The sequence below is a fragment of the Ochotona curzoniae genome, unplaced genomic scaffold (genome assembly GCF_017591425.1).
Source record: "Ochotona curzoniae isolate NIBS_2020 unplaced genomic scaffold, NIBS_Ocur_1.0 contig_908, whole genome shotgun sequence".
NCBI lineage: Eukaryota > Metazoa > Chordata > Mammalia > Lagomorpha > Ochotonidae > Ochotona > Ochotona curzoniae.
The window spans coordinates 26,476,482-26,502,675 of NW_024466607.1; the positions used below are offsets into that span (position 1 = coordinate 26,476,482).

General features: G+C 48.2%; 2 protein-coding genes across 4 annotated transcripts in view; one reads left to right on the forward strand and one right to left on the reverse strand.

Annotated features, from left to right (window-relative positions):
* Window positions 1-8,054, forward strand: part of ATXN7 (ataxin 7) — a 107,388-nt gene extending 99,334 nt beyond the window's left edge. For both annotated transcript variants that reach the window (XM_040994768.1, XM_040994769.1), the window contains one exon: window positions 1,743-8,054. In XM_040994768.1, coding sequence (XP_040850702.1) covers window positions 1,743-1,760 — 18 coding nt within the window. In that variant the 3' untranslated portion in view covers window positions 1,761-8,054. The remainder of the gene's footprint in view (window positions 1-1,742) is intronic.
* Window positions 8,055-13,317: 5,263 nt separating this feature from the next.
* Window positions 13,318-24,695, reverse strand: PSMD6 (proteasome 26S subunit, non-ATPase 6). 2 transcript variants are annotated; one of them, XM_040994770.1, is made up of 8 exons: window positions 24,502-24,695; window positions 23,567-23,772; window positions 20,992-21,137; window positions 20,609-20,828; window positions 20,396-20,504; window positions 15,417-15,585; window positions 13,699-13,776; window positions 13,318-13,584 (listed from the first exon to the last, which is right to left on the reverse strand). In XM_040994770.1, exons 1-8 carry the CDS (start codon window positions 24,644-24,646, stop codon window positions 13,488-13,490), a joined length of 1,170 nt encoding a protein of 389 aa, XP_040850704.1. In that variant the 5' UTR covers window positions 24,647-24,695; the 3' UTR covers window positions 13,318-13,487. The 2 variants fall into 2 exon arrangements, with proteins under 2 accessions (XP_040850704.1, XP_040850705.1); XM_040994771.1 differs by having other exon boundaries at window positions 24,619-24,646.
* Between the last annotated feature and the right edge of the window lie 1,499 nt (window positions 24,696-26,194).

Below are 26,194 nucleotides of genomic sequence, written 5' to 3' on the forward strand. Positions count from 1 at the left end.
ACCTCCTTGCCTTTAGCTTGGCTCTGCCTTCAGCTCGTCTCTCACCATCTCCTTCATCAGGACCTCTCCTCACTCTGCTTCTGAACAGGAATGCCAGCAGCATCTCCCCAGAGCCCCGATTTAAAATGTGAGGCTCCTTTTTTTTTTTTTTTTTTTCCTTTTTTTGTGGTTGTTTTCCCCGTCCTTGCTCATCTGTAGAACTTGCCTCAAATACCCAGTTAGGACTTCTTAGGAACTACCGAGAAAGTTCTCACTGTGCCATGGCTCCCCTCTGCTGTTGATGTCAGTTTATATTCCTCCCCCTAGGGATGCAGGGAAGTGGGTTCTCCAGGATTTCAGGTAGCTACTCCGCTTACAAACTACTGGGTTGTTGTCTGACTTACTTTTTGAGCAGGATTTGCTGCAGCAAGAAAAGTTGGGTTTTAATTTCTTGGTCGGTGTTTGCTCCTTAGAGCAAGTAAATGGACACACTTATGCCCTTGAAACCCCAAGGGTTTGCTTCTCTGAGGAGATGTGGCCAGCCAAGGTGCTGTACTGTGCATCTCACATTTGCGTTAGGGAGCCTGCTGTCTGCTCATCGCAGGCATGTGCCCTTGGCAGCCCACAGGGCGGACAGAGGCTAGGGAAGACACGGTACCAAGTAGCAGTGCCCTTGGTGTGGGCCCTGGGCACCCGACTGCATGGAGCAGCTGCTCGCAGACACTCGGTAGCAGTTGTAAAGAAAGCCTGTAGATTTGGGCTTGCTTATGGAATTTGGCCATTTTAAGATACATATGGAAATGTAGATTGTGAAACTGCAATGGTTTTCAGCTACTTCTGCATGAAAATAAATTTAGCTTGTGTTTTTCCACATACTTTTTGAAGTCCCTCATGTTCAATATATACAGATGTTGATAGATGCAGATGTATAAACGTTTTTAGCATTTGTGTGTCTGTGCACCGTGTGGGGCTCCTGACCTGCCTGCTTGCCACCTCTGATTTCTCCTGTCTTGTCATCGCTTTGGGTTCTCTTCCCAAGCTGAAGTTTCAGCTGAAGTTTGTACTTGAGAAAGCTTTACCCAGTGGAGGACTTACTGTGCTATACAGGCTCTAGGAGAGGCCCTGGAAAGAGATCAGATGGTCTGTGAACCCAAAGAAATGATACAGAACTTCTTAAAAGTTCTGTCTGCAGGAGGGTCCTGAACAGTTCTCAGTCTCCGAGGGGATGTTGAAGAATGCTGTTCTGGGGAAAGTAGGGACGCGTACACTTGTTGGTTGTGGAGCAGACTTAAAAACAGCTGAGCTGTTTGAACATCTGAGGAAGATGTGCGGGAGATCAAGGACTCGGGGCTAGGCTGAAGAGTCTGCTATTCACCCTTAGAATAGTCCCCTCCCTGGGCTCTGCGGGCACCTGTGTGCCCTCTCCCACTTGAACTTTTCTCAGTTAACGTTTGAAGGCCACAAAGCTCATAAATACGGATCAAGATGCAAACTCGAGGGCCTTTTCTCAGCTAGACACAGGCCTGCATCTCCTTTGGCCAGTCCTCAAAGCCAGTCTCTAGAATGGCTGTGTCCCAGAGCCGGCAAGATTTTTGGAGGCTTGGGCTGAGTTCTGCAGCTCCTGCTGCTGGGACGGTCCGGTGACGCAGAGTTGAGTGGTGGGTATGTAGCTCTTGGAATGGTGGTGTTTGGAAGCAGGGGAGAGCAGTGTACGACGGCTTACTTACCTCTTCCTTGTTTCCCCACCCCTTCTTTTTTAAAAGCCAAAGGCACGTCCCTGACAACTGACAGTGTCACTGGGAGGACTAATCCGGACCCTTTTGAGGACAAGTTACACCTTCACTCAGCACTCTGGACTCCACGATGCCTTTGAGTGTGTTTGCCCAGCCTCCCGTGGGCCTCAAGGGTAGCAGCCTGTCGGGCTGGCGTTTTCATGAGGATTTCCCTGAAGCTATGTCTGTAGCAGTGAGTACTCACAAAGGACACTGGATCAGGTTCAGCCACCGAATTGCTAATGTCAGTGTTAAAGTGGTCTGGACTGCTTGCTACCAATCTGTGAGAGTTTTTGTTCTTGTTTTGTTTTTTTAACTTATCATGGAGCCACTCTTTGATTGGCCAGGCAGAAGAATGTTTTGGCAAGAGCGTTACTGTAGACTTTCCTCTCTCTTCCCTTTCCTGCCAGGGTTTTTGTTTGTCTGTCTGTCTGTTTTTGGTTTTTTTTTTTTGTTTTTTTTTTTTTTTTTTTGGTTTTTGTTGTTGTTGTTACTATTTGTTTTACACCCTGTCTTGTGTAGGTCACTCCCTCTCCAGCAGTCAGGCTTCTTCCCAAGGGACTGGAGACCTCCCAGAAGATAGCAAACTGCAGAGCAGCCCTCCAGCAAAGGGAACTTGGCTTTAGATTTCCATAATGATGTTCTGGGAGTGGAATATGGACATTAGTGCCAGGCACCATGATGAAAATAGCCTAGCATCTCATGTGGAATCCGGCATAGGTTTTCCGAAGTTGTGGACTTAAAAATAATTTGAAGCCATTGTTGACCAGACAGCAAGTATACACATTTTAGAGGCTTACTTTTCATAGAACAAGAGCGTTTCTGTGTGATTTCAACAAAACAAAAACAAATATTGGAAAGCCAAATCAGGGTGGGGGGAAGGGTGGGTGGGTTGTTGGGAAAGGTAAAATTCCAAAGATGGAATTTTCTTATCCTATAAGTTCTGGTGTTCAACAGTATGTCAGATTGGGTTGGTTGTCCCACTCAGTTTGCTTTTTAAAAATTGCCTTTTAAAATGAAATTATTAGGATGGACTTCAGTGTTTGCAAGGCACTCTCCACGTTCCCGTTTCCCTCTGTGGATGCTGTCCGGGATGAGGTGTCACCCGTGCTTGTAGCCTGCGTGTCATGCCACGTGTGTCCACACCTCTGCCACCCCGGGCCACTGTGGATGCTTGCTTGGGCAGTTGGGGTGGGTGGGAGCAAAGCACTGAGGGCAGGGGTTGGAGAATGTGTGTGGGGGCCTCTGGAGGTTCCCTGTGGTGTGCTTAGTATCCCCTTGATATCCATCCCTCCTCTCTTGGGGTTAATGCCAGCCATCTTCCTGAGAGAGTTCTGGAATCCTCTAGGATGTTTTATTCTGATATCTTGTCCAAACAGCACTGCTTAAGAAGGTGTCGTTGGCTTTGGAGGGTGTGCTGGGGCCTTTTTACATGTGATGCTACCATCCCCGCACATGAACCCAGAACCAAACACTTTGGCCCAGAACACACAAAGCTGCCGAACACAGGGTAAAATTTCCAAGGCCCGGCTCATTGCCCTGGCCAGGACCCAGACAGAGCCAGTGAGTGCGTGCATCCTTTATCCCATATGATTCCTAGGTTACAAACTTCAGTTTCAGGGAATTTCAAGTTAACAACAGGTAAAATGAATAAATACTACGTTACCAGCCTAATAATGTGAATTACTATGGGATTATTATTGTTATGTAAGAAAACAAAAAAAACTTTATGCAGATACTTTAGCTATAAATTGATGTAAAATAACTGATTTTTTTTTAAAGGAAGGGGAGAACAGTATCCTGTTCACTTGTTATGCAATCAATCAGTAAATGTTTTTAAAATGATACAAATAGGAAAGTTGAGTAAGGAGAGAACATGGATGGAACAGTTAGGAAAATCAACCTGCTGGTCCCATCCTGATTGGGTAGGAGAGAGGGGAGGTCAAGAGGGAATCAGAACGTACCTGGGTGATTCCTTGGTGACAAGTGCAATGGGGTGTGGGTAGAATTTATTTTCAGAGCCAAGGGGACTTGATGGTTAAAAAGTTGCTTTTAGCGATGGATTTTATAAACAGATCATGTTGTTCCGAGAGATGTGAATAGGATCCACAATAGCAAGTTGATTCAGAATAATGTAGATATTTAGATTAGTGAGTGGTGATCATTTAATTTCTAAGATTTAAGGTTTTAATTGAATTTCATTATGTCTCCCGGTAACACACCGAGCATCGGGATTAGGAAATTAGCCATTTTGGATTCTGCCTGCCACAAACAGACATATTCTAAACAGTGCTATTAAATTTTAGACTGTTGAAATATTTTATTTTCTCCTACAACTTTTTATTATGATGAACAGTTAAGACCATTTAAAACACGGGAGTACACGTATTTTTTTGAATTAAATTAACTTGCAAAAACCAAATTTGCAGTGGTTGGGATGTTTCTAGACAGACTTTGGTATCAATTAAAACCAAGATAATTTTTATATCCTTTCCAATAGAATTTCATGACAACTTCTGCAGTTTTCTTAACCTACAAAAAAAAAGTGCTGCAATGATGAACAAAGAATTATACAAAACCTACTTTTGTATCTTTATTTTGGAATTTCTTGTTCTATTATAAATACGGAAGTATCCCTATTTCAGAAGACATATTTTGTTAAAAATGAATTGTACATATTTAAATATGTATTTTTGCACAGGTCTTTTTTTCTGATATCCTGTTTTGGTACAATTGAGATCATCTAGTATTTATTTATTAATTAATAAAAGTAAATACCTTTTTATAATTTGAAGTGGTTCACTGCCAAGCCAATAGTTCTAGAACCTGCCTCCTTTGCAGTTGAAGGGATGCCTCTGTGCTGTGGAAGTGTCTGTCCCTTTTCGCGTCTCGGGAGTGGATTCATCCAGATGAAGTGGGCATTGCGTCTCCCTAGCTTCCTGATTTCCCAATAGACTACATGTAACTAAGTGACACACTGCTTTTCTTTTTGTTAGTGTTTTATGTGAGCGTGTGTGTGTGCACGCCTGGGTGTGTGTGCATGTGCCCGTGTGCACCGAGCACATGTGTGTGAGTATGTGATGTGGTTTTAAACTAATGGAAAAAACTGAAAGTGCCTGAACCTAGTTTTAAGCTTAGACAGATACTCTTTAAAAAGACTTGAATGTTCAGTTGAACTTTTGGAGTTTGCTTTTTCCACCTAAATATTGTTTCTAGACTTTTAAGGGAAGAGTTGAAAACCACCAATGCTGGTAATTTTCTAAGGCATTTTAAAATCAAGACCTTTTGGGTCACAGTAATTGAGCTGTTGACAGATTGCCCAGTGGCACCAAGGGTTACAAATCTTTGTGTCTGCCAGCAACTTATATGATGTGTCTGTTTTGTTACTCACGCATGAAATAGTTTAAAATAAAATATTTAAAATATTTTATATTCCAAAAATGTAATGCAAAGAAGTACCTCTGAGAACAATGAAAAAAAAAAGTGTAATTTGAAAAACGTGACTTACTAAGGCAGCTGTCTTCCTGCGAGAGAGTTTTGTTGCCAAGGAATTTCTTAACGTCTCTCATTGTGTCCTGGGTGGAGAACATGGTGGGCTTCGGAAACTGATGGTAGAAGTTTTGTTTGCTGTTTAACAGAAAATAATCATTTTTACATTTTGTGCAAAACATTTTATGTTTTCAGATCATTTAAATGAGCACTACATACTGTCAGTGTGAATGTAGGGCTGGACAGCATTCTGCTACGTTTTTTTGAGCTTGGTTCTAAAAGCAATCTCCTGTGTTAAAATGTGTGAGTAGTTTGATGATTTGTACACATAATCAAGAGCATCTCAGCTGGACTTGTGTTGGCTGCTGTATAGAACAAGAACAAATGTCAAGGGATAGAAAATTACTTTGGATATTTAAAAGAGAAGAAATATATAGTCTATTTGTTTTGTAACAAGTTTCTGTAAATAAAATAATTTATACTATTTATAAGAAAAAGTTGTGCTTTGCTTTATGAGAAATTAGTTTGTGGAACAACATGTTACTAAACGGGCAATAAAATTAGGACTTCTCAATAAATAAGGTTGGCTGCATGAACTATGTGACATGTTTCTGCCTCGTGATCCTGAACCGACCAGCCTTGGGAGGGACCTTCACTGCAGCCTCCCCACCGTGCCCGGGAAGATCGCCGCTCCCGGGCAGGAAGCCTGGCAGCCTGGCCCTGGGTGCGCTAGTGGCCGAGTCAACAGTAAGCGCTGCTGTGTCCTGGCTCCGCAGGTTGGTGAGGGAGACTGCGGGGAGGAGACACTAGAGGAACAGCCGATTCTTTTTGAACTTCCTTATGTCTAAGTTGGATGACATATGGTCGGCTTGGTTGGAGGGAAAGGTTTTAATCCCGAGCTTGTCTGCCCTCTGCCTGGCTTACACATACGTCCCTTACTGGAAAGGCCAACCACATTTCAGTCATACTCAGCGTACAGTAAAATCTCATGTTTCCAAGGATGGCCAGTTTTGCTATTTGCTAGTCAGTTGTTCTGGTAAATTCATGAAAATCTGGTTTGAAGTGAAAGGAGCAAGTGCTTTGTGTGTTGGCGCGTGGATGTCAGGTGACGGTGCAAGCGTGAGCAGTGTCCTGTGAGCAGTGCCCAGCTTGGCTGGTCTCTCGCCCGCAGGGAAAAGCTCCCTGCTCACTGTCCCAGCGTAGTGACACGGTCCCTGACAGGTCACCCGGCTCTGGAGAGTGAGACTAGCTCAAGGAAGGGGGCTGGGGCTGGGCCAACAGGATTGCTCCCAGCAGAAAGGCCAAGGGAAAGTCATTGTAGGGCCGGCAGGTGGGGGATGGGCTGCTTGAATATTTACAAATTATCTGGGAGCCCTACAGGATTAACCATTAGAAAGTAGCCTAAACTAATGAATTTTGAGTCCTGCCTGCAGTTGCCTGAAGTGGCAGGATCAGACCACATTTCACAGGTTTTATGTAGCCTGTGAGCCACAAGTTCCCCACCACTGTCCTACACAGAGAACATAAACAAGGGGCACACAGGAGTCAAGAAATGGACAGGAGGAGCAATTCGTCTTGCATGAAGAAGTTGGTGTTGGTTTATCCAGGACCTTGAGTTTTATGGAACCTGGAGACTGGAAAATCACAGGTACACAGAAGTGTTTTTCTTGGATCTTCACTCTTTCACCTCAAAACATTTGCTTTCACTCCCCTTTGTCTAATCCTCATCAAGAAAGTTGTCTCTGAATCAAGCCTCAGGCCCTGGCCCTTCTCCTTTTTCTCTTGTAGTTCCTCCTGCCCCTATTGCTGGTGGCAATAAAGGAACCCAGCCGTAATTTGTGGTACTTGTTAGACTCATGTCCCACAACCAAAGCTGTTGGTCCCTTGGGGGTGGGCAGGGTGTGAGACTGTCAGCCAAAAGAAACATTTTAAGGGAAAGGGAAGAACCCAACACTTAAAATTATGATCTCCTTCCCATAGGCCCCTCCAGTAATAAGTGCGGATAACAACAGGATGGCCAGCTGAGACCGGCGGAATGAAAGCGTGACGAAACCTGTACATTTTCCAGGTAAGTTACTGGTTTCCAGGCGATGCCTTAGACTATGGGGGCAGAGAGGACCAGTTGCAAAAATCACTTAAAGGTAAAACCCACAGGCCTGGAGCTGAGGTAAAAGGCTAAGGGGTCTGAGAATCTACAGATGTGAGGTTGGCTGAAGAGAGCTTCCCATGAGTTATGTGGTAAGAGCGACGAGTGGCCAGGGCAAGATCCAGGCTGAGTTCTAGGAGGTAGGTTCAAGGTATATTGCAGGCCCTGGAGTTTTTCTTGCACTTTAGATGATGAGTTGGGGGGCTGACCTGGAAAAAACACGTGTGTATTAGACTCACCTTGTGAAGTACCTCACAGGCTGGCTGCTGTGCCAAGAGCTTGATTGCTTACGCTCAGCAAGCCCTTGCCTTTGGAGGTTATTTTGTCCCTGGTGATACCGATGTGGAACTTGGAAGGACTCTCAGAGTGATTATCTAGCCAGTAGTTGGCAGAACCGAGCTATGAACTACTGAATTCAAGACTTGAAACTGTGGCTCCTAATCATTTTATTGTATGTATGTATATATATTTTGGGTCACAGACTCCAAGAATCATGTGAAAGAAGTTACCAATCATACCCTACGGAGGCCCGGCATGCCACACCTCTTAGTCCATTTCCATGTGTGGAGGCTCATGTCCAGAGTTAGGGTTAGAGTTAGGCTCATGTCCAGAGACTGGAGAAAGGCAAGCCCAGGACAAACTCCTGCACACAGTGCCGGTGTTCCAGTGAAGACAGGGGCAGGCCCAACACTGCAGAGTAAAAGGTGAGGGGGATGGAAGGCTGGGCCGTAAGTGACTCCTTTCCATACAGCAGCTGTTGGTTCTGTCTTTATCCAGGATAATTACATTGGTTGGAAAGTTCAGACAACTTGGCCAGGGACATTGCTAATGAATGGAAGCAGTTGCGGGGAGCTGTCTCAGTGCAGATGGCATGGATTGCGTAGTTGAGAACCAGAAGCTGAAGCTAACAGGTAGCATGTCTGCAAGACCCTGTTTGGACAAGATTTTGGTTGTGAGGAGCTTCCAGTTAAGTCCAGTCATCCTCTGAGATAATCCTAGATTAGCCAGGTGTTGTGTTCAACATCACAGAGTCAGGTCCACTTGATGTCAAAGCAGAGCTTATGTGTAAGGAATGGGTTTACACTCCTCCCTAAGGGAGGCCTAGAGCCCTGGAGTTACCAACACGTGGCCTCAGACGAGGATGGAGGCGCAAGACCAGACCCACGGGAGAAATGCAGGTTTCAGAAATGGAGTTGTTGATAGATTGTTGGGACTACTGGGGGAGACCCTGGCAATGGATGGGAGTAGCCTTCAAGAAAAGGCCCCAAGGGCAGACTGCAGGATGCTGTGTGTGTTGTCCTTTCTAAAGCAGTTAGGGTTCATCACGTCTGAAGTGAGCTAGGATGAACAGGGGGCCGTGACTCCAAGGCCTGGGATGTTAGCACTATGGAGCGGGGCAAAGCGCCTCTCAGGAGAGACTGAAGGTGCCAGTGCCATGTGAGGGCAGACAGCAAGGGGCTAGGAAATGGCAGGTTTCTTCTGGACCCCCATTCCCACCCAGATGGAGGTGGATGGACAGCCTCTAACCCAGGGCTTGTCAGGAATAGCAGAGTCTTGAAAAAGGAAGCCTAGGGCATGCCAACATCGTCTGCTCCTTCGATATGTGTAAGGCATCTTCAAAACAGTGAATGGAAACTGTGCATGGTTGCAGGATTCTTCTGTTTGCCAAAAGACACCATTTAAAATCCCACTTTTTGCATCAGAGTTTGAAAGTTGACTCATGTTTTGGAAAAGCAAATGTTCTAAAAGGAGCAGGGCTGGGTAGGTCTCAGGGAACCACCTACCGGAAGGCTTGAGTAAATGGTCTTTTTTTTTTTTTTCTTAAGATTTATATGTATTGGGCCCAGCACGATAACATAGCAGGTAAAGTTCTCGCCTTCAATGCACCAGCATCCCATATGGGCGCCGGTTCTAATCTTGGCGGCCTCGATTCTCGTCCAGCTCCCTGTGGCCTGGGGAAACAGTTGAGGATGGCTCAGCTCCAGCCGTTCTAGCCTCTTGGGGAGTGACGCATCAGACAGATCTTCCTCTCTGTATATCTGACTTTACAGTAAAAATAGTAAATAAATCTTTTTTTAAAAAAAGATGTATATGTATTGCAAAGGCAGATTTATAGAGACAAAGATCTCCATAGGTTGATTTACTACCTAAATGGCTTTAATGGCTATAGCTGAGCAGATCCAAAACCAGGAGCCAGAAATCTCTTCCTGGTCTCCCACATGGGTGCAGGTGCCCAAGGACATCAGCCAGCCTCCACTGCTTGTCCAGGCCATCAGCAGAGAGGCAGTTACTTGAAAAATGGAGCAACCAGGACAGGAACCAGCACACTTACGGAATGCTGGCACAGCAGGAGGCGGCTTAACTACTACACCACAGCAGTGGGCCCCTAAATGATCACTTTGGCAGGGGACTGGACAATCGTTTACTGTTCTTTTTCTTAAATCTAGTCCTGGGATAGGGTGTTAAAGTTCTGAAAGGCTTCCAAATGATAAAAAGCTCGTCTCTCTCTGGCCTGTACTTTAGCTGGAGAAGGCTTCTACCCCTTGGGTAAAGTCTTCAGAAACCTCAGAATAACAGTGGGAGAACCCCAGCTGGCAGTCTTAGAATCTAGATAGGAATTGGGCTATATGTCCCGTGGCCACTGGAGAGACTTGAGGCTGCCGTAGCTGGTCACGCCCATGGGTGGCAGGGCCCCAGCGACTTGGCCCTCGTCATAGGGAGCTGGAGTCAGGAACAGAGGACTGGAATGCCGATTACTGTTTCTGCTTGTCAGGATACTAAGGACCAAACATGAGATTGCGCGTCACATGCCGAGACAGGAGGCATTGTAGCTTTTTTTTTGGGGGGGGGGTTTGGGGGGGCGTTAATTGGAAAGGCAGATGTACAAAGAGAAAGATCTTCTGTCCACTGGTTCACTCCTCAGGTGGCCACAATGGAGCTGGGCTGATCTGAAGCCAGGAGCTTCTTCCGTGTCTTGGTCTTAGACCATTCTCTACTCTCTTCCTGGGCCAAAAGCAGGGAACTGTAGGGAAAGTGGAGCAGCCAAGATATGAACCGGTGTCCATATGGGATCCTGGCTCTTGCAAGGTGAGGCCTTTAGCCACTAGGCTATTGTACCATGTTATTTTAGCTGTGTCAAGGCAAGTCAAAGACTGGGTGCAGATTCTTAACATAAGTTTTATGGATTGTACCTGCTAATCAGTAAGCTCGAATTTTTTTCTAATGTTTATCTCTGCTTTTATGTCCATATGCTGGGGTGTATGTAGCAATTTTGTCCAGGTAAATGAAGTTGGCATTGCTGCTTTAAAGAAGTCATGAAAGATGCATTTCACTCTAGGACAGGGTGTAATGAGCCATCAGAGCAGAAGTGTTCAACTTTAAAAAGTCACCAGGTATGAAAAATTCTTTTGCTTTTTGTCACTTAGGTAACAGAACTATCACTTGATAATATTTTCATATTCTGAAGTGCTATTGTTGACTAGACTTTAAAAAGTTAAACAGAAAGTGGGAGCTCCCCGTGTAGGATATTGGGTCAGAATTACCTGGCCAGAGGGGGTGGGCGTGGTAGTGCATTGTTTGATTAAGCCAAGCTTGGAACACTCCAGTCTCCTCCAAATTCCAATTTGGTTCAAGTTCCAGGTGGGCTTTTTGTCCAGTTTCTGCTGATATATCCTAGGAGCTGAGTACTGGCTCAGGAGTTGAGCTGTTACCCACCTGGCAGGGGGAGTCTTGGCCATGTAGGCATCTGGGGACCAAACCAGTGGACTGAAATACCTCTGCCTCCTCTCTCTGCCTTTTAAGTGGATGATATGTATACTCTTTTAATCATTTTAGTTTCTCTGGTTAACACAGAGGCTGCTGGCCCCCAACCTGACTCCTGCTATCCTGAGTACAGGACATGGGTAACAGTCAGGTGGCAGAGGGCAGAACTTAAGCGGCAGGCCAGCTGCAGGCGAGCATGCTGGAGAACTCGGCTGCTGGCTGGCTTGACAAAATTCACGTTCTCAGCCTCATCTGTCCGAGCAGAGAAACAAGATTTCTCAACAGAGTCTGCCCCTGGGGTGGTGATTGTGGGTTAACTTTTGACTTGAGAGTCTATGTGGAGGGATTTGTAACTTGTAGTGCATCCTGACTCTGCTTGCCTGGCTAGCCGTTTTGTGTGGAAACTAGCGTAGGACAAGGAGTTGGGAATCACATGTAGGCCACAATAATGAAGTTGCTAGAAAGGAATCAGGGTTGAAATTAGTACTCATGAAGTCTAAGACAGTCTGGTGTGACACAGGGTCTGTAATATGCCAGCAGCTTTCACTGAGGCTTTTTAATGTAATTAGAGGATGACTTGGTATGCTGCTTTGTGGTTTGCCTTATTTCCAATGAACCTCAATCTTAATTTTTTAAAATTCTATTTTACATTAGGAGACAGACAGAGATGAAGTCATTTCCCCCAATGTCAGATACCTGCTATGCAGAACAAGGGCCAAAATTTGGCTTTTCTTGTCATAGTGTCCAGCAGGGCTGTTTGCCCCCATGCTGTGGCCTCATACGAGAAGATCTGTTCAATGCTGATTACAGTTCCAACTCCAAACTGCTTCTCTGAGCCTAACAGCTTATGCAGATAGAATAACAAAGGTTAAATGTACATATTATTTATAAGAAGTATATTTAAAACTACATATGCAGAGGTCTGAACATTCCGATGATGATTCTCCATGTTGACAGTTGGCAAGTGCATCTATTGCAGGTGAGGGGAAGGGAGCGGACTGAGCAATCCTGCTGTCACCGCGGGGGCGTTTCCTCGTGCCGCATTGGAAAGGAAAAGCTCTTGCCTGTCATCACCCACTAGGCTTGGACATTCGCGTTAAAATGGTGAAAAACGGGACAGTGCATCTGACGCTGAGGATCAGAAGGTGTGTAGACTTGTGCACAGGTCCGAGCGTGAGAGAGAATGCCATCCTGTCAGTCCCGGTCAGGTAGCTGGGCATTAGGGGAAAAACATGCCACGAAATTTTTTTATTCTGTTTTCTTTCTAGCATGAGGTGCAATGAAAGTCCATTTGGTAAAAAGAATTCAGTTGTCTGTCTACATGGACTACAGTAAGTTCTAAACCTGTTGGGTTTCACAGACACCTCACTGACTTTGTGTTTGCAGTTTTGAAGGGTACAGTGTAAACATTTCTTAAAGAATAGGGTTTTACCAAAAAAGCTTTCCTAGCAAACAGCAGATTGCCACAGTGGGCACTGTCAGAGCCCCCTGGGTGGTACTTCTGGAGAACTGAGCTCAGTTTGCCTTGGCACACCAGCACCCTCAGAGCTCCCATTAACGGTGCCTGGTTCATAATGGTGAACCTATTATTCATAAAGCAGTATAGAATATAGTTACCAAGTTGTTTTCTAGCCAGTGAGATCCCATGTTAACGGGTCATTCCCATCAGGCAACAGCAAAAACTATTTCTTCTACTAACACTGCTTATTTCGGTCAGCAGGCCTCTTTAACTCCAGCCAGAGCGCTTTGGAGCTCCTGCTGACACACCCAGGCTAGCACTCTTACGCCACAGAGAAAGTGGCACTTCTTGCCATCTCTCTTCTCCTGGACGTGAACGGCATGGATGCCATGTCTGGTAAGATGACATCCCGTAAGAGCAAAGCCCTGTTGACTATCATGTTGTTTCAGATGTGCTCCTTTGTCCTTGGCAAAATTCATCGCTGTTACCTGACTCATGCTTTATCACTAGGAAGCAAACAATTACAGAGCATTTAAAGAACTAACTCTGAATGCTGCTCTGTTCAGGGATATTGGTAATCCAGCTTGTGGCAGCATCCTAAAAACGTAACTTGTGTGCTGTTCACTGAGGGATACTTTGTAGTATCCCTCAGTAAAGATCAGCTTCGAGGTGTGAGAGAATGAACTTGTTCAGTCTTCGGTGTACCCTGATCTGAACCCGAAGTGACAAAACATTTTTACTAATGAACAATCAAAGGCATTATTTTAGCATTATCAGACTGTTTACTTTGTTTCCTTTTAAACAACTTATTTTACATAGCTGAACTGCATACAGGGTGAAGCTATAACAATCCCAAAGCATCTTCACAGGTAACCCTCTGTTACATGTTGATGACTCGGGAAAGTTTCTGAACTCTGTTTAGCAGCAGATCTCCTTTCTTGATTGTTTCTTGGTATTGCCAGTTCTTGCTATCAGGTCTAGAAACAAATGCAAGGAAAAAAATGTTATTCACCAGGACATCAATGCATGACAGAGAAACATTAAGAACGCTCTTCATTGTAAGCAATATAACCAATACCACACAGCAGTACCTGTTAGTTTCTACTATTTCATTCACTTTATCTATTTTGCAGTGTAGTCTCCCAGCAGCAATGAATCTGGAGAGTTCCCTGGTGCACAGGAAAGAACTGCATTAGCTTTATGGAGAGCACATTCAATGCATGTCATAGGAAATGCAGGGAGATCTGTTATTTTTAGTTTTTCCCCAGTAAACTACTAAACTGTTCTCCAATAAAACATCTAAAAGCAGAACTTCTCACTCAACCTGTGTTCCTTTTCTCCAACAGGTGGCATGCGGAAAGAGGACAACACTTTACTTCAGATCCCATCTGGTCTGATCAGGATCCCAGCAACGGGAGGCGTCAGGAGTAGGTGGTGCAGAGCCAAGGGCCCAGGTGCCAGGCCAGGGTAAGTCTTGCTCCCCCTGCACTGCATACTCCAGGCCATTCCCGTCCACCCTATCTGTACAGACTGCACGGTCGTTACCACACTTGGATTCCTTATAGGGCAGCTCGGAAATGAAACACCGCACAGGTTTGCTGAGAGCTACTGCTGGGCGCCCCTTCCAGTCCCAGGGCCCACCTACAATTACAGCGTCTCCTGATCCTGTACCTGGGAAAGCAGCAACAGAAGACCCAAGTGCTTGGGCTCCTGCAACAGGATTAAATGTAACAAAGTATTAAAATTCACAATGAAGTTGTATTCCAGTTTTCTTAATAAAGTACTGGAGAAAACAATTAAAAAAGAGAATGGTCTTATTTAAAATCAGTTTGGGGGCCCACATAGTGGTGAAGCCAGTTGATACTGTCGTTGCAGGCATAGCTTAACACCCATATGAGGTCACATACCAGCCATTCCACTCTAACATGTCTGGGAAAAGCAGCCCCAGCCACCTCATGGCCATTTGGGCAACTAATCAGCAAATATAACATCTGTCTTTACCTGCAACTCAAAGCTAACGGGAAATACAAAAAGTATGCACAGGTTAGTATCATCTGTTTGCAGGACCCTTTCACAGTCCCTCATTCCTTAAAACCAGCATCACTCTAGACTTCCACCACATTCCAGTTGTGTAACATTCCCAGTGCTCTCAAATACAGCACGAACCATCTCACACCGTGCTCAACTTGCCACTGGCTACCCACAACCTAGATTAAAACTCGACCCCAACACTATCCCACAAGGAAGCAGCTAGGTGTCCAGTCCCACAGCCTGATTTATTGTCCCTTCCTCTCTCATGACTGGCTCCTCTCAACTCATGCAGAAGACACATCACCTTTCTTCCGTCATCCCACAAGCAAACACACCTTTCCACTGGAAATTACCTTTTTGACTTGCCTGTCTGCCATGTCTCCCCTTTGGCTGCAGGACACAGCTCAGGAAGACAGGGAGCTAGCGCAGTGCAGCACTGACGCCACGGTTTTAAGTACCAACTGGACCACAACTACAGCAGCTGCCTAGACTGGAAAGAACTGCCAGCAGAAACATGACCAACTATAAAATACTATATTATGGTCCACAAACAAGTGGCACTCTATTTCCAATAACAACCCTTTAGCAAACCCCTTAACTTAGCAAATCACCACAGCTTGGTTTTCCATCTAGTAATGGAAGAGAAAAATAAAGGCAGAGACACAGGCCTGGTTTGATAAAATTAGAAAGCAGTTATTTTCTGTATTAAAATTGTGGAGAACAGTGCAAATCAGGAGAACGCATACTAAAAGCTGAAGAGGATGTTACTTAAACTTACTGGTCAATGAATTCCACTCCAACACCGAAGGCTTCTGCCATGTAGCCAAGGGTTAATGACCTGTACGACTCTAGCAGTTGGCTGTATGCATGGATTCTCATTTCTCTCACATAGTATCGATAATGAGGAGCAAAAAGCCAGTCCTTTTTCATTTCCTGTTCTACAATGGCTGAAATGAATAAAATGACAAATTAGAAGCATTCCTCCTTGAAGAACAGGAGACTAAAAACCTAACAGGTCCCAATGTGGCAGCCTAGTGAGTCCTTACCTTGCATGCACTGGGATCCCAGATGGGCAATAGTATGTACCCCTGGCTGCTCCACTTCCTACCTAGCTGGGGCCTGGGAAAGCAGTGGAGAAAGACCGAAACCCTTGGGACCCTGCTGCACCCGTGTGGGACCCCCAGAGGCGGCTAAAGAAAACCTAATTACACATTAAACAAAAACCTAGCAGAGTTCTAAATTGAGCTGGATAACATTCAAAGACTTTCTCACTGCTCTGTCCTTCCTCCTCACATCCAGTGACAGAGCTATGTCAACATTACATAGCACTCAGCAAGACTCGCCTGTGAAGGAAGCTGTGATGACAAAGTTCACACACGAACATTTCAAACTGGAAAACTTTAGCTCTGAAGTGAATGAATATTCACTTTACTCTTAACAAAAAAGAATTCTAAGAAGTAGGTACAATGACCTGGGAAAGACTGGCATGGACTAGAAAACAGACGTTCCCACAAAATGACAGAGGCAATAAGGGGAAAGATCAGTGAATACCATTAAAAGAAAAATAAATGGGGCCCGGCCCAACGGCTCAACTGGCTAATCCTCCCCCTGCAAGTCCCAGGATGCTATACTGGTGCTGGTTTGTGCCCTGGGAAAGTCGAGGATGGCCCATTGCCTGGGGAGCCAGTACCTATGTGGGAGACACAGAATAAACTCCGGTCTTTGGATCAGCTCAGATTTGGTCACTGCAGACATTTGGGGAATGAGCCTGTGCCTGGAAGATCTTTCTACAAATCTGCCTTCCCAATAAAAATACACAAATCTTCATATACATAATTAATAGAAATTCATCTATACATTTATACATAAATTAAAAATTTTACATTCATATAACTATATATATTTTGTGCATATATTTTATAACTATATTGTGTATATAAATAATAAATAGCCTAGATAGCAAAATACCTTAAGGTTTAGACACACGACAAACCTGACAGGAGTTAACAGCCTTGACCTAGAAAGAGCTTCTAAGTCAGAAACAAATAGTAAAATGCATATAGGCTATTCATGAGCAAGTAAGCAGCACTTACACAAAGTATCCAACAGAAGCAGTGCTGCATACACTGCTCTAGTCAGTTGAGTAAGATAAGATAAACCAAGATAAGATGTGTGCTGCCAGAGATGCTAGGTTGTCAAAGAGCCAGGCACAAAAATACAAATGACCTCAGAGCATGCCAAGTTCACTAACGAGTAAGCAGGGATGGAACAGAGTAGAAAGCCTCTCCTAGGAGCTGGGGAGGGCAGAGGCAGAGAATAATGCTGATGAAATAAAAGGCTACCAGGCAGAGGACTAAGCCAGGGGCCAGGCTCAGGGACCAGCCAGACAAGACACTAATGAGCGTCAGTGACATAAAGAGGATGGAAGCCCCTGATGAAGTGGATTGTGGGTGCCTGTTCCAGGGCTGGGGCTGGGGCAAGATGGCACTGGAAAGTATGTGAGCTGTGATCCCAAGCAGGCTGGCCCAGGAGACAGTCAGATGAATAAAGGCAGGGATGTGTGTTCAGTGTAAAGTGTGAGGCTAGACACAGCGATCTGGGAATCACCACTGTTCACACAGATGACAAGGGCAACGACATGCTCTATGGTAGGGGGTTGTGGACCAATCCCTAAAGGGCGTTACTGTCGAACCAGAGAACACAGACAGGAGGACAAGGCAGGAGTGGTCACCAGGAAAGCAGGCAAGTGAGGAACAGCTGCTTCAACAACACGGGATGGCCAGTCGCTGCACGCGAGATGGCGCACTCGTGCTCAGTCGCCGCCACAGCAGAGATCACTCCAGTCCTTTGTCCATGGGGACTGGCTCAGAGCCCAGGAAAAGGTCCATAGCAAGAAAAGCGTACGTGCTGCAGAAGGTGAACTGGTGTCACATCTGTGCAGCACAGCTGTTACCAGGCGCACACTGTTCACCTTTTAAATAAGGTGTAGCTGGAAGCTCCACTTACTTAGTTCCCCACTGTATGCTCACTGTCGGGTATAAAGCAGCCACATAAAAGCATTTATTGGCTGAGTGACTATTTGAAAAGTGACAGGAAAAGCTTTTGTGCATTACACTGTGCAGAAAGTGATTTAGAAAGCATGCATAAACACACATGGAAAACACACAGCCAGAAGCATTCCATGCTTGCATCTCTACACAGAAATCCCCAACCTGCCTGTCTGAGACAGGACAGTAGGGACCCACAGGTTAGAGAACGTCTCCTGTGGGAGCAGCTGACAGCTCGCCGTGTGTACATGTCATTAATTCTAGTGCAGGTTTCACAAAACATGAAAATGCTGATCTCAATTCTGTGTGAGAAAACGTGCTATGGATTGAGAGACTGGGATGGGATCAGCACATCTCACTTTGTGCTACTGTTAGTTTCTATCAAGCTATGCCCAGAAAGGGTACTACTAACTTCTTTGGATAAAGTACATTAAAGCTTAATAATCCACAAATATTTGCAGAAGACAAAACCCAAAAAGCAACACATCTCTCACTAAACAAGCAAAGATAACCAGAGTCAACTCTCCTTGGAAATTTAGTACAGAGCAGCAGCTCCACCCAAAGCACTGCACACAGTGCCAGGCTGCCAGCAGGGATGGGGACAGATAGAGCTGTCCCCCTTGGCCATGCAGCGTTTCCAAAGCCATCAGTTTCACTTCACTAGGAAAAGAGCATCCAAAATACACACTGCAGAAGGGACAGCATGGTTTAAAAAAAAAAAAAAAGTAGAATGTCAGTTTCCAAAACGTTTACCCAGCAGAAGAATTAAAAGACTGACAAAACCATGGCTGTTTCAGCCCTGGGCACATGGCAAGGAGCAAGCACCGGCCAGTGAAGGCCTGTCAGCCACAGTGGGGCCCGCTCGCTGAGACCACATGGGTCAGCAGTGCCCACGCTGCAGTCCTTTGGCATACAGCCTGGCAACTCCTCAAAGGGCACAAAATCCAGCAATTTGATTCCTAGGCATTCATACCCAAGAAAAATAAAAAAGACACCTGCACAAAACCATGAGCACGTGTGCTCAGCAAGGCAGTTTTCATGGCAGCCAAAAAGAAACAGCTCCAAAGCTATAACCTACTAAATGGATAAAATGCGACTCACTCGCCACAAATACCGCAGCACACTCGGCAAGGACGAACTAGGAAAACATCACACTACTGAATGCCCGGCACTAAAGGCGGGCACCTGCTGTCTGTGTGCTGTCCAGAAAGCATCAACTCACCGACAGTGGCTCGGGCTTTGCCAGGGACTGCAGGAGGGGAAGAGTGGGAGTGACTGCTAACGTGTACTCTTCACTATGAAGTGACCCAACTCCATTAGAATGTGTGTACAGCTGCAAGACCTCAATCGTACCCCTGAATCGCACACTTCCAAGTGACTGATTAGTGGCAGTAGGTGCTTCAGGAATGCAGACAGACTGGATGCCAGCACGTAGGGGAAAGCTCCTGGATATGCTGTGATAATGAACAAGGACATCCTCAAGCAGCAGGCAAGTACAATTTCACAAAAGCAACATATACACATGAGAGAACAAGTCACTGCTCCCGCTGGAGAGCACAGTTCTGATGTCATGCGGTGGGGTGGGTGGACAGCAGGCATTCCCCCAGCAGCCTCCACTGTATACAGAGCACTGGGCCAGACTCCAGTGCACATGCAGATCATTGGGGATTCCTCCCTTGCCATTCTGACAAATGCCGCACACTTTCTAAAATCCACAGGGGTGAGACTCCATCAACGAAAGGGTTGAAGGGAAGAGGTGGGTGTTGGCATAACTGTCAAGAATCTGCCATCCACAGCAGAAACGGAGACTTGCCAGGCTCTGACTTTGGCCTGGCGCAGGCCCTAGGTTTCGTGTGCATTTGAGGAGTGAGGTAATAGATGTTTTTTGCATTCCAAACAAAAATTTAAAAACACAAGTGTTAAGAACATAATTTGGTAAGGACTAACGGGCTACTTGGAAATACACTGTCAGTGTTTGTTGTGTATATTTAAATCTACCGTGCTGTAAACTCTAGAGTACAGACCTTCACAACGCCTTAGGATCTGCAGTATTTCACGCTGCTGACGCTAACTGGGAAGGCCTGTACATCTTACACAGCTGCAGGACTGCACACACTGACACAATTCTGTTGGCAAACAAGTCAGGTAGGAAGGGAACCTATGGTGGAAACTCCATCAGCCAGGAAGGGTGGGAGGAGACACAAGCTCACACGTGGAGGCGGTCACCAGGAACGAGCCCTGCAGGAACTCCCGCAATCTCAACAGATTATCCCAACCCACAGAGCCTGAAAATGATTTGAAAGCAAACACCAAGATTTATCTACTGCGAAAATAACCTACAAGATTTGGAATCCTCTCCCTTCTTTGTAAAACTCAACCCTCCGGTCCATTTGCTCCTTTCTGCGTGTGGCTCACGTTCTCACCTAACTGCTAGAAGCAAGCGGCTTCCAGCTTTGCGAGCAGCATGTCCATCACATACCCTTTTCCTTCCTGAACATTTGGGAAAAATTAACAGTCACTCTCGCCTCCTGAACCACACCTAGGCAGGGCCCACCACTGCCCCAGCTCTGCGTGGGCCCTGGGGAGGCAGCCCACACTGACCCAGACACACTGCACACTCCAGTTCAGACCTGTCACAAAGCATCCCAGCCGCCGGCAGCCAGGCTCGGGCTAATGTGCACACTCCCGAGAGGAGCAGCTCCGTCCTTACCTAAAGACTGGAAGAAAACCGAGTAACGACACTCATAGAGCGAGAACAGGTATTGCCGCACTGCTGGAAGACTGTGCAGCACTTCCAGGATCTCGGCGCCCTTGATGACCTAGGGGTCAAGCACACACAGGGATTGCTCTCGGGGCGTCCACGTGCCCGTGTTACAGAAGCCCATGGCAGCGTCAGCCCGCGTCACCAAGCGCCTGTCCTTACCTTCTCCCGGAGATCGGGTCTTTCTAAAGCAATCATGCTGACGTAGACAGTGTAGGTCACAAACGTTTTATAATCCATGAGTTCATAGGATGTGAATGTTGACACAGTGTCGAGAAAGAGTTCAGCTGCCTGCTTAAAGTCACGAATGGCCACACAGTAAAGCCCCTGGTACACTTTCAGGCGATTCCTCCTGTCCCAGTCTCCTCCTTCTTCAATTAAGCTATCCAATAAAAACAATCAGGTCAACATGGAAACAGACACTGTCACTTTTCGGAGGAAGCCATCAAGCACATCAATTAGTTACCCAAGCTTTCTAGCTGTAAACCAAACAGGTAACTTGCTTCTGGCAGTTTCCCATTCACAGCATCGTTTCTAACACGTACCTTTTGGCCTTCTCCGTGTTCCGTGTGATGAGATCATTGTCCATATAAAACAGGCCAATCCGGAGGAGGTAGAACACGATGTCCAGCCGGTGACCCAGAGCCACGGTTTTGTCGTATGTCTTCCGGAAGGCTGTCAGAGCTCCCTCCTGGCGAGCAAGCAAGGCTACAGGTGAAAAATGCTTGCAAGCTGCTCAAACAGTGGGGAACACAAAACAACAAAGCCACACGCCCATGACCTCTTCACTGGTGAAGCTAGGACAGGCACCGGAGGGCTAATCGCACTTATTTAAAAAAACAAACCTAAAAATCACTTAAGTATTTTCTTCACATTTTAGAAAGCAATGAGACCCAGCACAGTAGCCTAGCGGCTAAAGTCCTCACCTTGCACGTACTGGGATCCCATATGGGCGCCAATTCATGTTCCAGCAGCCCCACTTCCCATCCAGCTCCCTGCCTGTGGTCTGCGAAAGCAGTGGAGGACGGCCCAGAGCCTTGGGACCCTGCACCTGTGTGGGAGACCCGGAAGAGGCTCCAGGCTCCTGGCTCCGGATTGGCTCAGCAGCAGCCCGGCCTCTGTGGCCACTTGGGGAGTGAATCAGCAGACAACAGATCTGTCTGTTTCTCCTTCCCTTTGTATATCTAAGTTTCCAATAAAAAAAATCAATCAATAAATCTTAAAAAAAAAATGTATGAAGCATTCACAACTGTTACACTGTCTTCTGTGCTCTATTCGGTGCTTTGCTCTCATGGCTGCAATATACCTCACAGTATGTTTACAGTAAACTTGACCTCCTGTCGTTTAAAGGCTGTTACTGTTAGAATACAACTGAATACACATTCAATTGTCAAGGCATTCTGGAATGTTTCTACTGCTTTAATAGACAACACAAGGGGCCAGCACCCTGCCTAAGTCAGGCCACCTCCTGCAGCGCTGCCATCCCACACAGGGAGTTCACGTCCAATCCACATAACATGTCTGGGAAAAGAGCCAAAGATGGGACTTGGAGACACGGAAGCAGCTCCCGGCCTGGGACCAGCACAGCCCCTGGCGGCGGTGACCATTAGGGACTGAATCAGCAGATGGAAGAGCTCTGCCTCATCTTAAAGAGAAAAAAAAAATCTGCCTTTCAAATAAAATAATTAAAACAACAACATAAAATCATTTCCTGCAGTCTGCAGTAGTCGGGCCCTATCTGATAGTTTACAAAGTTCTTGTGCTTCACACATGTATGAGACAGCCAGCAGCGCAGAGGGGCGAAGGAAGAAGAGCACTTCCGCCGTGGCTCGAGTCTTACCCCTCCCTGCAGGAAGCCAGGTGTGAAGAGCCAGAAGTGTCAGGGGAAGCTGCGAACCAGGCCTGCGCTGGCGGGGAGGCCCCGTGGGAGCACGGTGACAACCACGGTGACAACGAGGCTGGGCACCCAGCAGTCACTGATGTGGTAATGCACGTCAGTTTTATAAAAGGTATCCTTTTTAGAAGAAGGCTACTTAGTAAACATACAGCATAGCTACTTTCAGTGCTAAAATGTTTTTAAACCCATGCTATTTGTTCCAAAATTCAGGAATTTTCTGACTCCCTCCCACACCCCACGGTCACCCCTCCTAGCAGGCCTGTGTTGACTCAGTGTTGACTCAAGCGTGTCTTGGGAGAAACTCTCAGGCACCTCAAGGAGCAGCTGCCATCTCTCACCACAGCAGGCTTACACCGCATCTAAACCCAAGCCAAACACAGCACCCCATCTTACAGTAAACACAGACTGCTTTTCGGGCCATGGCCAATAACCTAGGCTTGAGTTAACAGACTGACACACTATGTCACAGCTTTCCAACACTGACTTCATGCTCCTGCCCCCACTGTAATCCACAGCAAATCAGACGCGCAAGGAAGGTTCGCGAATACTCAACCGCCGACCCGCAAACACACCCACACTTTTCAGGCCTGCCGCACACAATCGGATACCAGTAGAAAGCCCATCCTTTTCATCACGAGCGCTGAGCCGGCACACCTGCAGACCCAGGCCTGCGCGCTGCCCTCAGGCCGAAGCAGGGAGCGTCAAGGGGGCTGGCGGTGGGGTGGCCCACCCGGCCACCTGCCACACCTAACAGGGTACCAGTGCATGCTCCAGCCACCCTGACTCAGGCTCCCCCAAGACCCGCCAGCACCTACTGCGAACCCCGCTTCCTGAGCCTACAGGCGCTCCCACGGGAGGCCAGCTGTCCGCACTACCAGGCCGACACGCAGGCACACAGCTGCCCAACGACCAAGCCTCACTCCAGCAGGCAGCCGAACGCTGCCGTTTCTTCAAAGAAAAACCTAACTGGCCTTGTGTCCCAGGGGCCACTCCCACCCAAGCTCCCCTGGCAAGAGGGGAACCAGGGAGCAAAAACGCTGCCCAAAAACGCTGCCCTGCACGGCTGAGGCTTCCCCGGCACGGAGACATGCGCTGGGATCCCCAGGACACTCTGGTTTCACCCCTGAACCAAGCCGCACCCACCTGCAGTGCTGACCCGAGGGCTGCTGCTCCTCACACCCACGTGCGGCCAATCGCCCACAGACTCGCCGCGGCCCACCCACCTTGTCCCCGATGCGGCACAGGTACTCGGCCTTGGCCATCATGGCGTCGCGGATCTCGCTCTCCCCCAGGTTCTTCTCGGCGTCCTCCAGCTCCTCGTCCAGGCGCTTCAGCTCGTCTTCGTTCGCCTTCTTCATCTTACTCAGCAGCTCGGCGTCCACCTGCCAGTCCAGCGACTTGCACAGGGCCTCGTAGTAGGGAGCCATGTCTGAGAGGCAGGAGGCCGTGTGAGCCGGGCCACGTCGGGCACCCACCAAGCACGCACACAGCCCACAGTCAGGTCACCCACCTCCAGCCTCCCACACACACGTGCACCTGCCAGCCTTCCACCCTCCCGCGGGCCCCCTGCACACACAGGTCGTGCACCTGTGTACACACACGCACACACACAGCGCCCACCTCCAGCCTCCCACACGCACACACACATGCTCACTCACGCGGTCCACCTGCCAGCCTCTCTCACATACCAGGGCCCCCTGCACACACCGGTTGTACATCCGTGTGTGCCACACACACACACACCTGTCGTCCCACCCACTCCAGGTGGTCCCAGCACCGAGTCCGGCTGCACCGGGTGGCCAGGCAGGCCTGTGGGCGCCATCTGCCCCGGTCCCGGCCCCGGCGAGCCCGACCACCGCTTGCCCTCCCCAGGCAGCTGCGTCCTGCCCGTCGTCCGGACCCCAGCCTCTCCCTTCCCCTCCCCAGGCGGCTGCCCGGACCACGCCGCCCCGAGCCGACCCGGCCCCCCGGCCATGGTGGAGCCCACCCAGCCCCGGCCGCCCCGGCCATGGTGGAGCCCACCCGGCCCCGGCCCCTCGGCCATGGTGGAGCCCACCCGATCCCGGCCCCCCGGCCACGGTGGAGCCCACCCGGCCCCGGCACCAGCCGCCCCGAGCCCTGCCCGCCGCCCCGCCTAGGCCGCTGACTCGGCGCTCACTGTTGTCGCGCACGGCCGCCATCAGCTCCTCGCGCACGGCCGCATCCCGACGGTGTTCGGGCAGGCTGAGCAGGAAGCGCAGCTGGGCGATGCGCAGGTCGGGGTTCTTGGGCAGGCCCTCCTCCTCCAGGTTCTCCAGCGGCATCGCGGCGGCAGCGGCACGGGCCGGGACGCAGGCTGCAAGTCGGCTCCGCGGCGGCGACGGAAGCGGGAGGAGTCGGCCAGGACGCCCGCGCGCCTCCGGCCCGGCTTCCGGCTCCGCCGCCGCCTGCAGCGCGCCCTGCTGGACCCCGCCGGGAACGCCTCACTTTCTGAGCCGGCACGCCGGCGCCACCGTGTGGCCGAAACTCGCAGTCCCGCCGAGCGAACGCCCCGTTCTGAGAGGAAGGAGCCGACAATCTCTAGAAAACAGAGTGATAATGAGAACAGCCCAGTAGGCCGCCTCCTCACCTCATGCCAGTCGCTGAGGCACAAGGAGTTAGCCAACACTGTCACTCAAGGCCCTGTCACAGAGCGGCAGCCCGGCTCGTCTCTAAGCTCTAAAACCCACGATGGTTCCCCTACCTCGGGAGAGCACGGCCCTGAGAACCACAAAGCTCGGTCTGCTTCTAAATAAATCATCACAATCTTCAGCATTCATCGTTGGCTACTTAAAACGCCATGTCACGGATTTGCCGCAGTTTATTCTGCCCTCTATGGCAAGTGACAATGTGTTGGTCACGGTTGTTATTTTTCCCAACAAAAAAACCTACGAAGAAAAACTTGGGATGTACAAAATAGTTCAAATTTGTGTGTTTTTCCTTAGCATGGACTGCCATCCGGGAGTGACAGACACCGTCAGGCAGTTTTCCAAAAACGCTGGCGCTGTTGTCACCCCGGCTACAGCGGGTTGGCCACACTCCCCAGCAGCGATGCCGCCCCCGTGCCAAGAAGCGTGCAACAAGCATGTGGAGGCAGCACGAACGAACGCGTTCCTAGCGCTTCCAGTGCTGCACTCCTCTTTGCCTGCCAAAGAGCAGAGAACCAAGGAGTGTGAGCCCGTTCCCACCAAAGAGGCTGACCGAGTGCTGCGAAGCGGGGGGCACACACAGGGCCTGCTCCTCCTCTGCGTGGTGACCTGGTGGGCACTCAGGCACAAGGGCATCTTCCTGAAAGGCCACGGGGTCACGTGCCGTGCACCTGTCGGGCCCATCTTCCTTCCTCTTAGCCAGCGTGTTCCATCACTGTTTTTAATTCCATTGGCACCTGGCATTCCTCCTGGGCCCTTCACATATTGTTTCTGAAGCTTAAGTTTTGTTTCCTCCACATTTGTACCTACTAAACCCACTTGTCTTAGACGGGACTCCCAATTGGCAATTCTCTACGGAGTCCTTCCTAGACGACAGGAAGCAATCCCATTTTAAGGATACAATTTTGTCAAATGCTGTGGTTTTCCCCTTCTGTTTTTATGAAGCTTTTTTTTTTTTAAGGTCAGATTTACAGAGAGGGAGATCTTCCACCTGCTAGTTCACTTAACTGATGGCCACAATGGCCAGAGCTGAGCTGAGCTAAAGCTTGGAGTCAGATGTCTCCTCTGGGTCACCAGGTGGCCACTGGGTCTCAAGGACTCGGGCCAGCCTCGTCTGTCTTTCCAGGCCATAAGTAGACAGGTGGATCAGAAGTGGAGCAGCTGGGACATGAACCGGTGCCTACA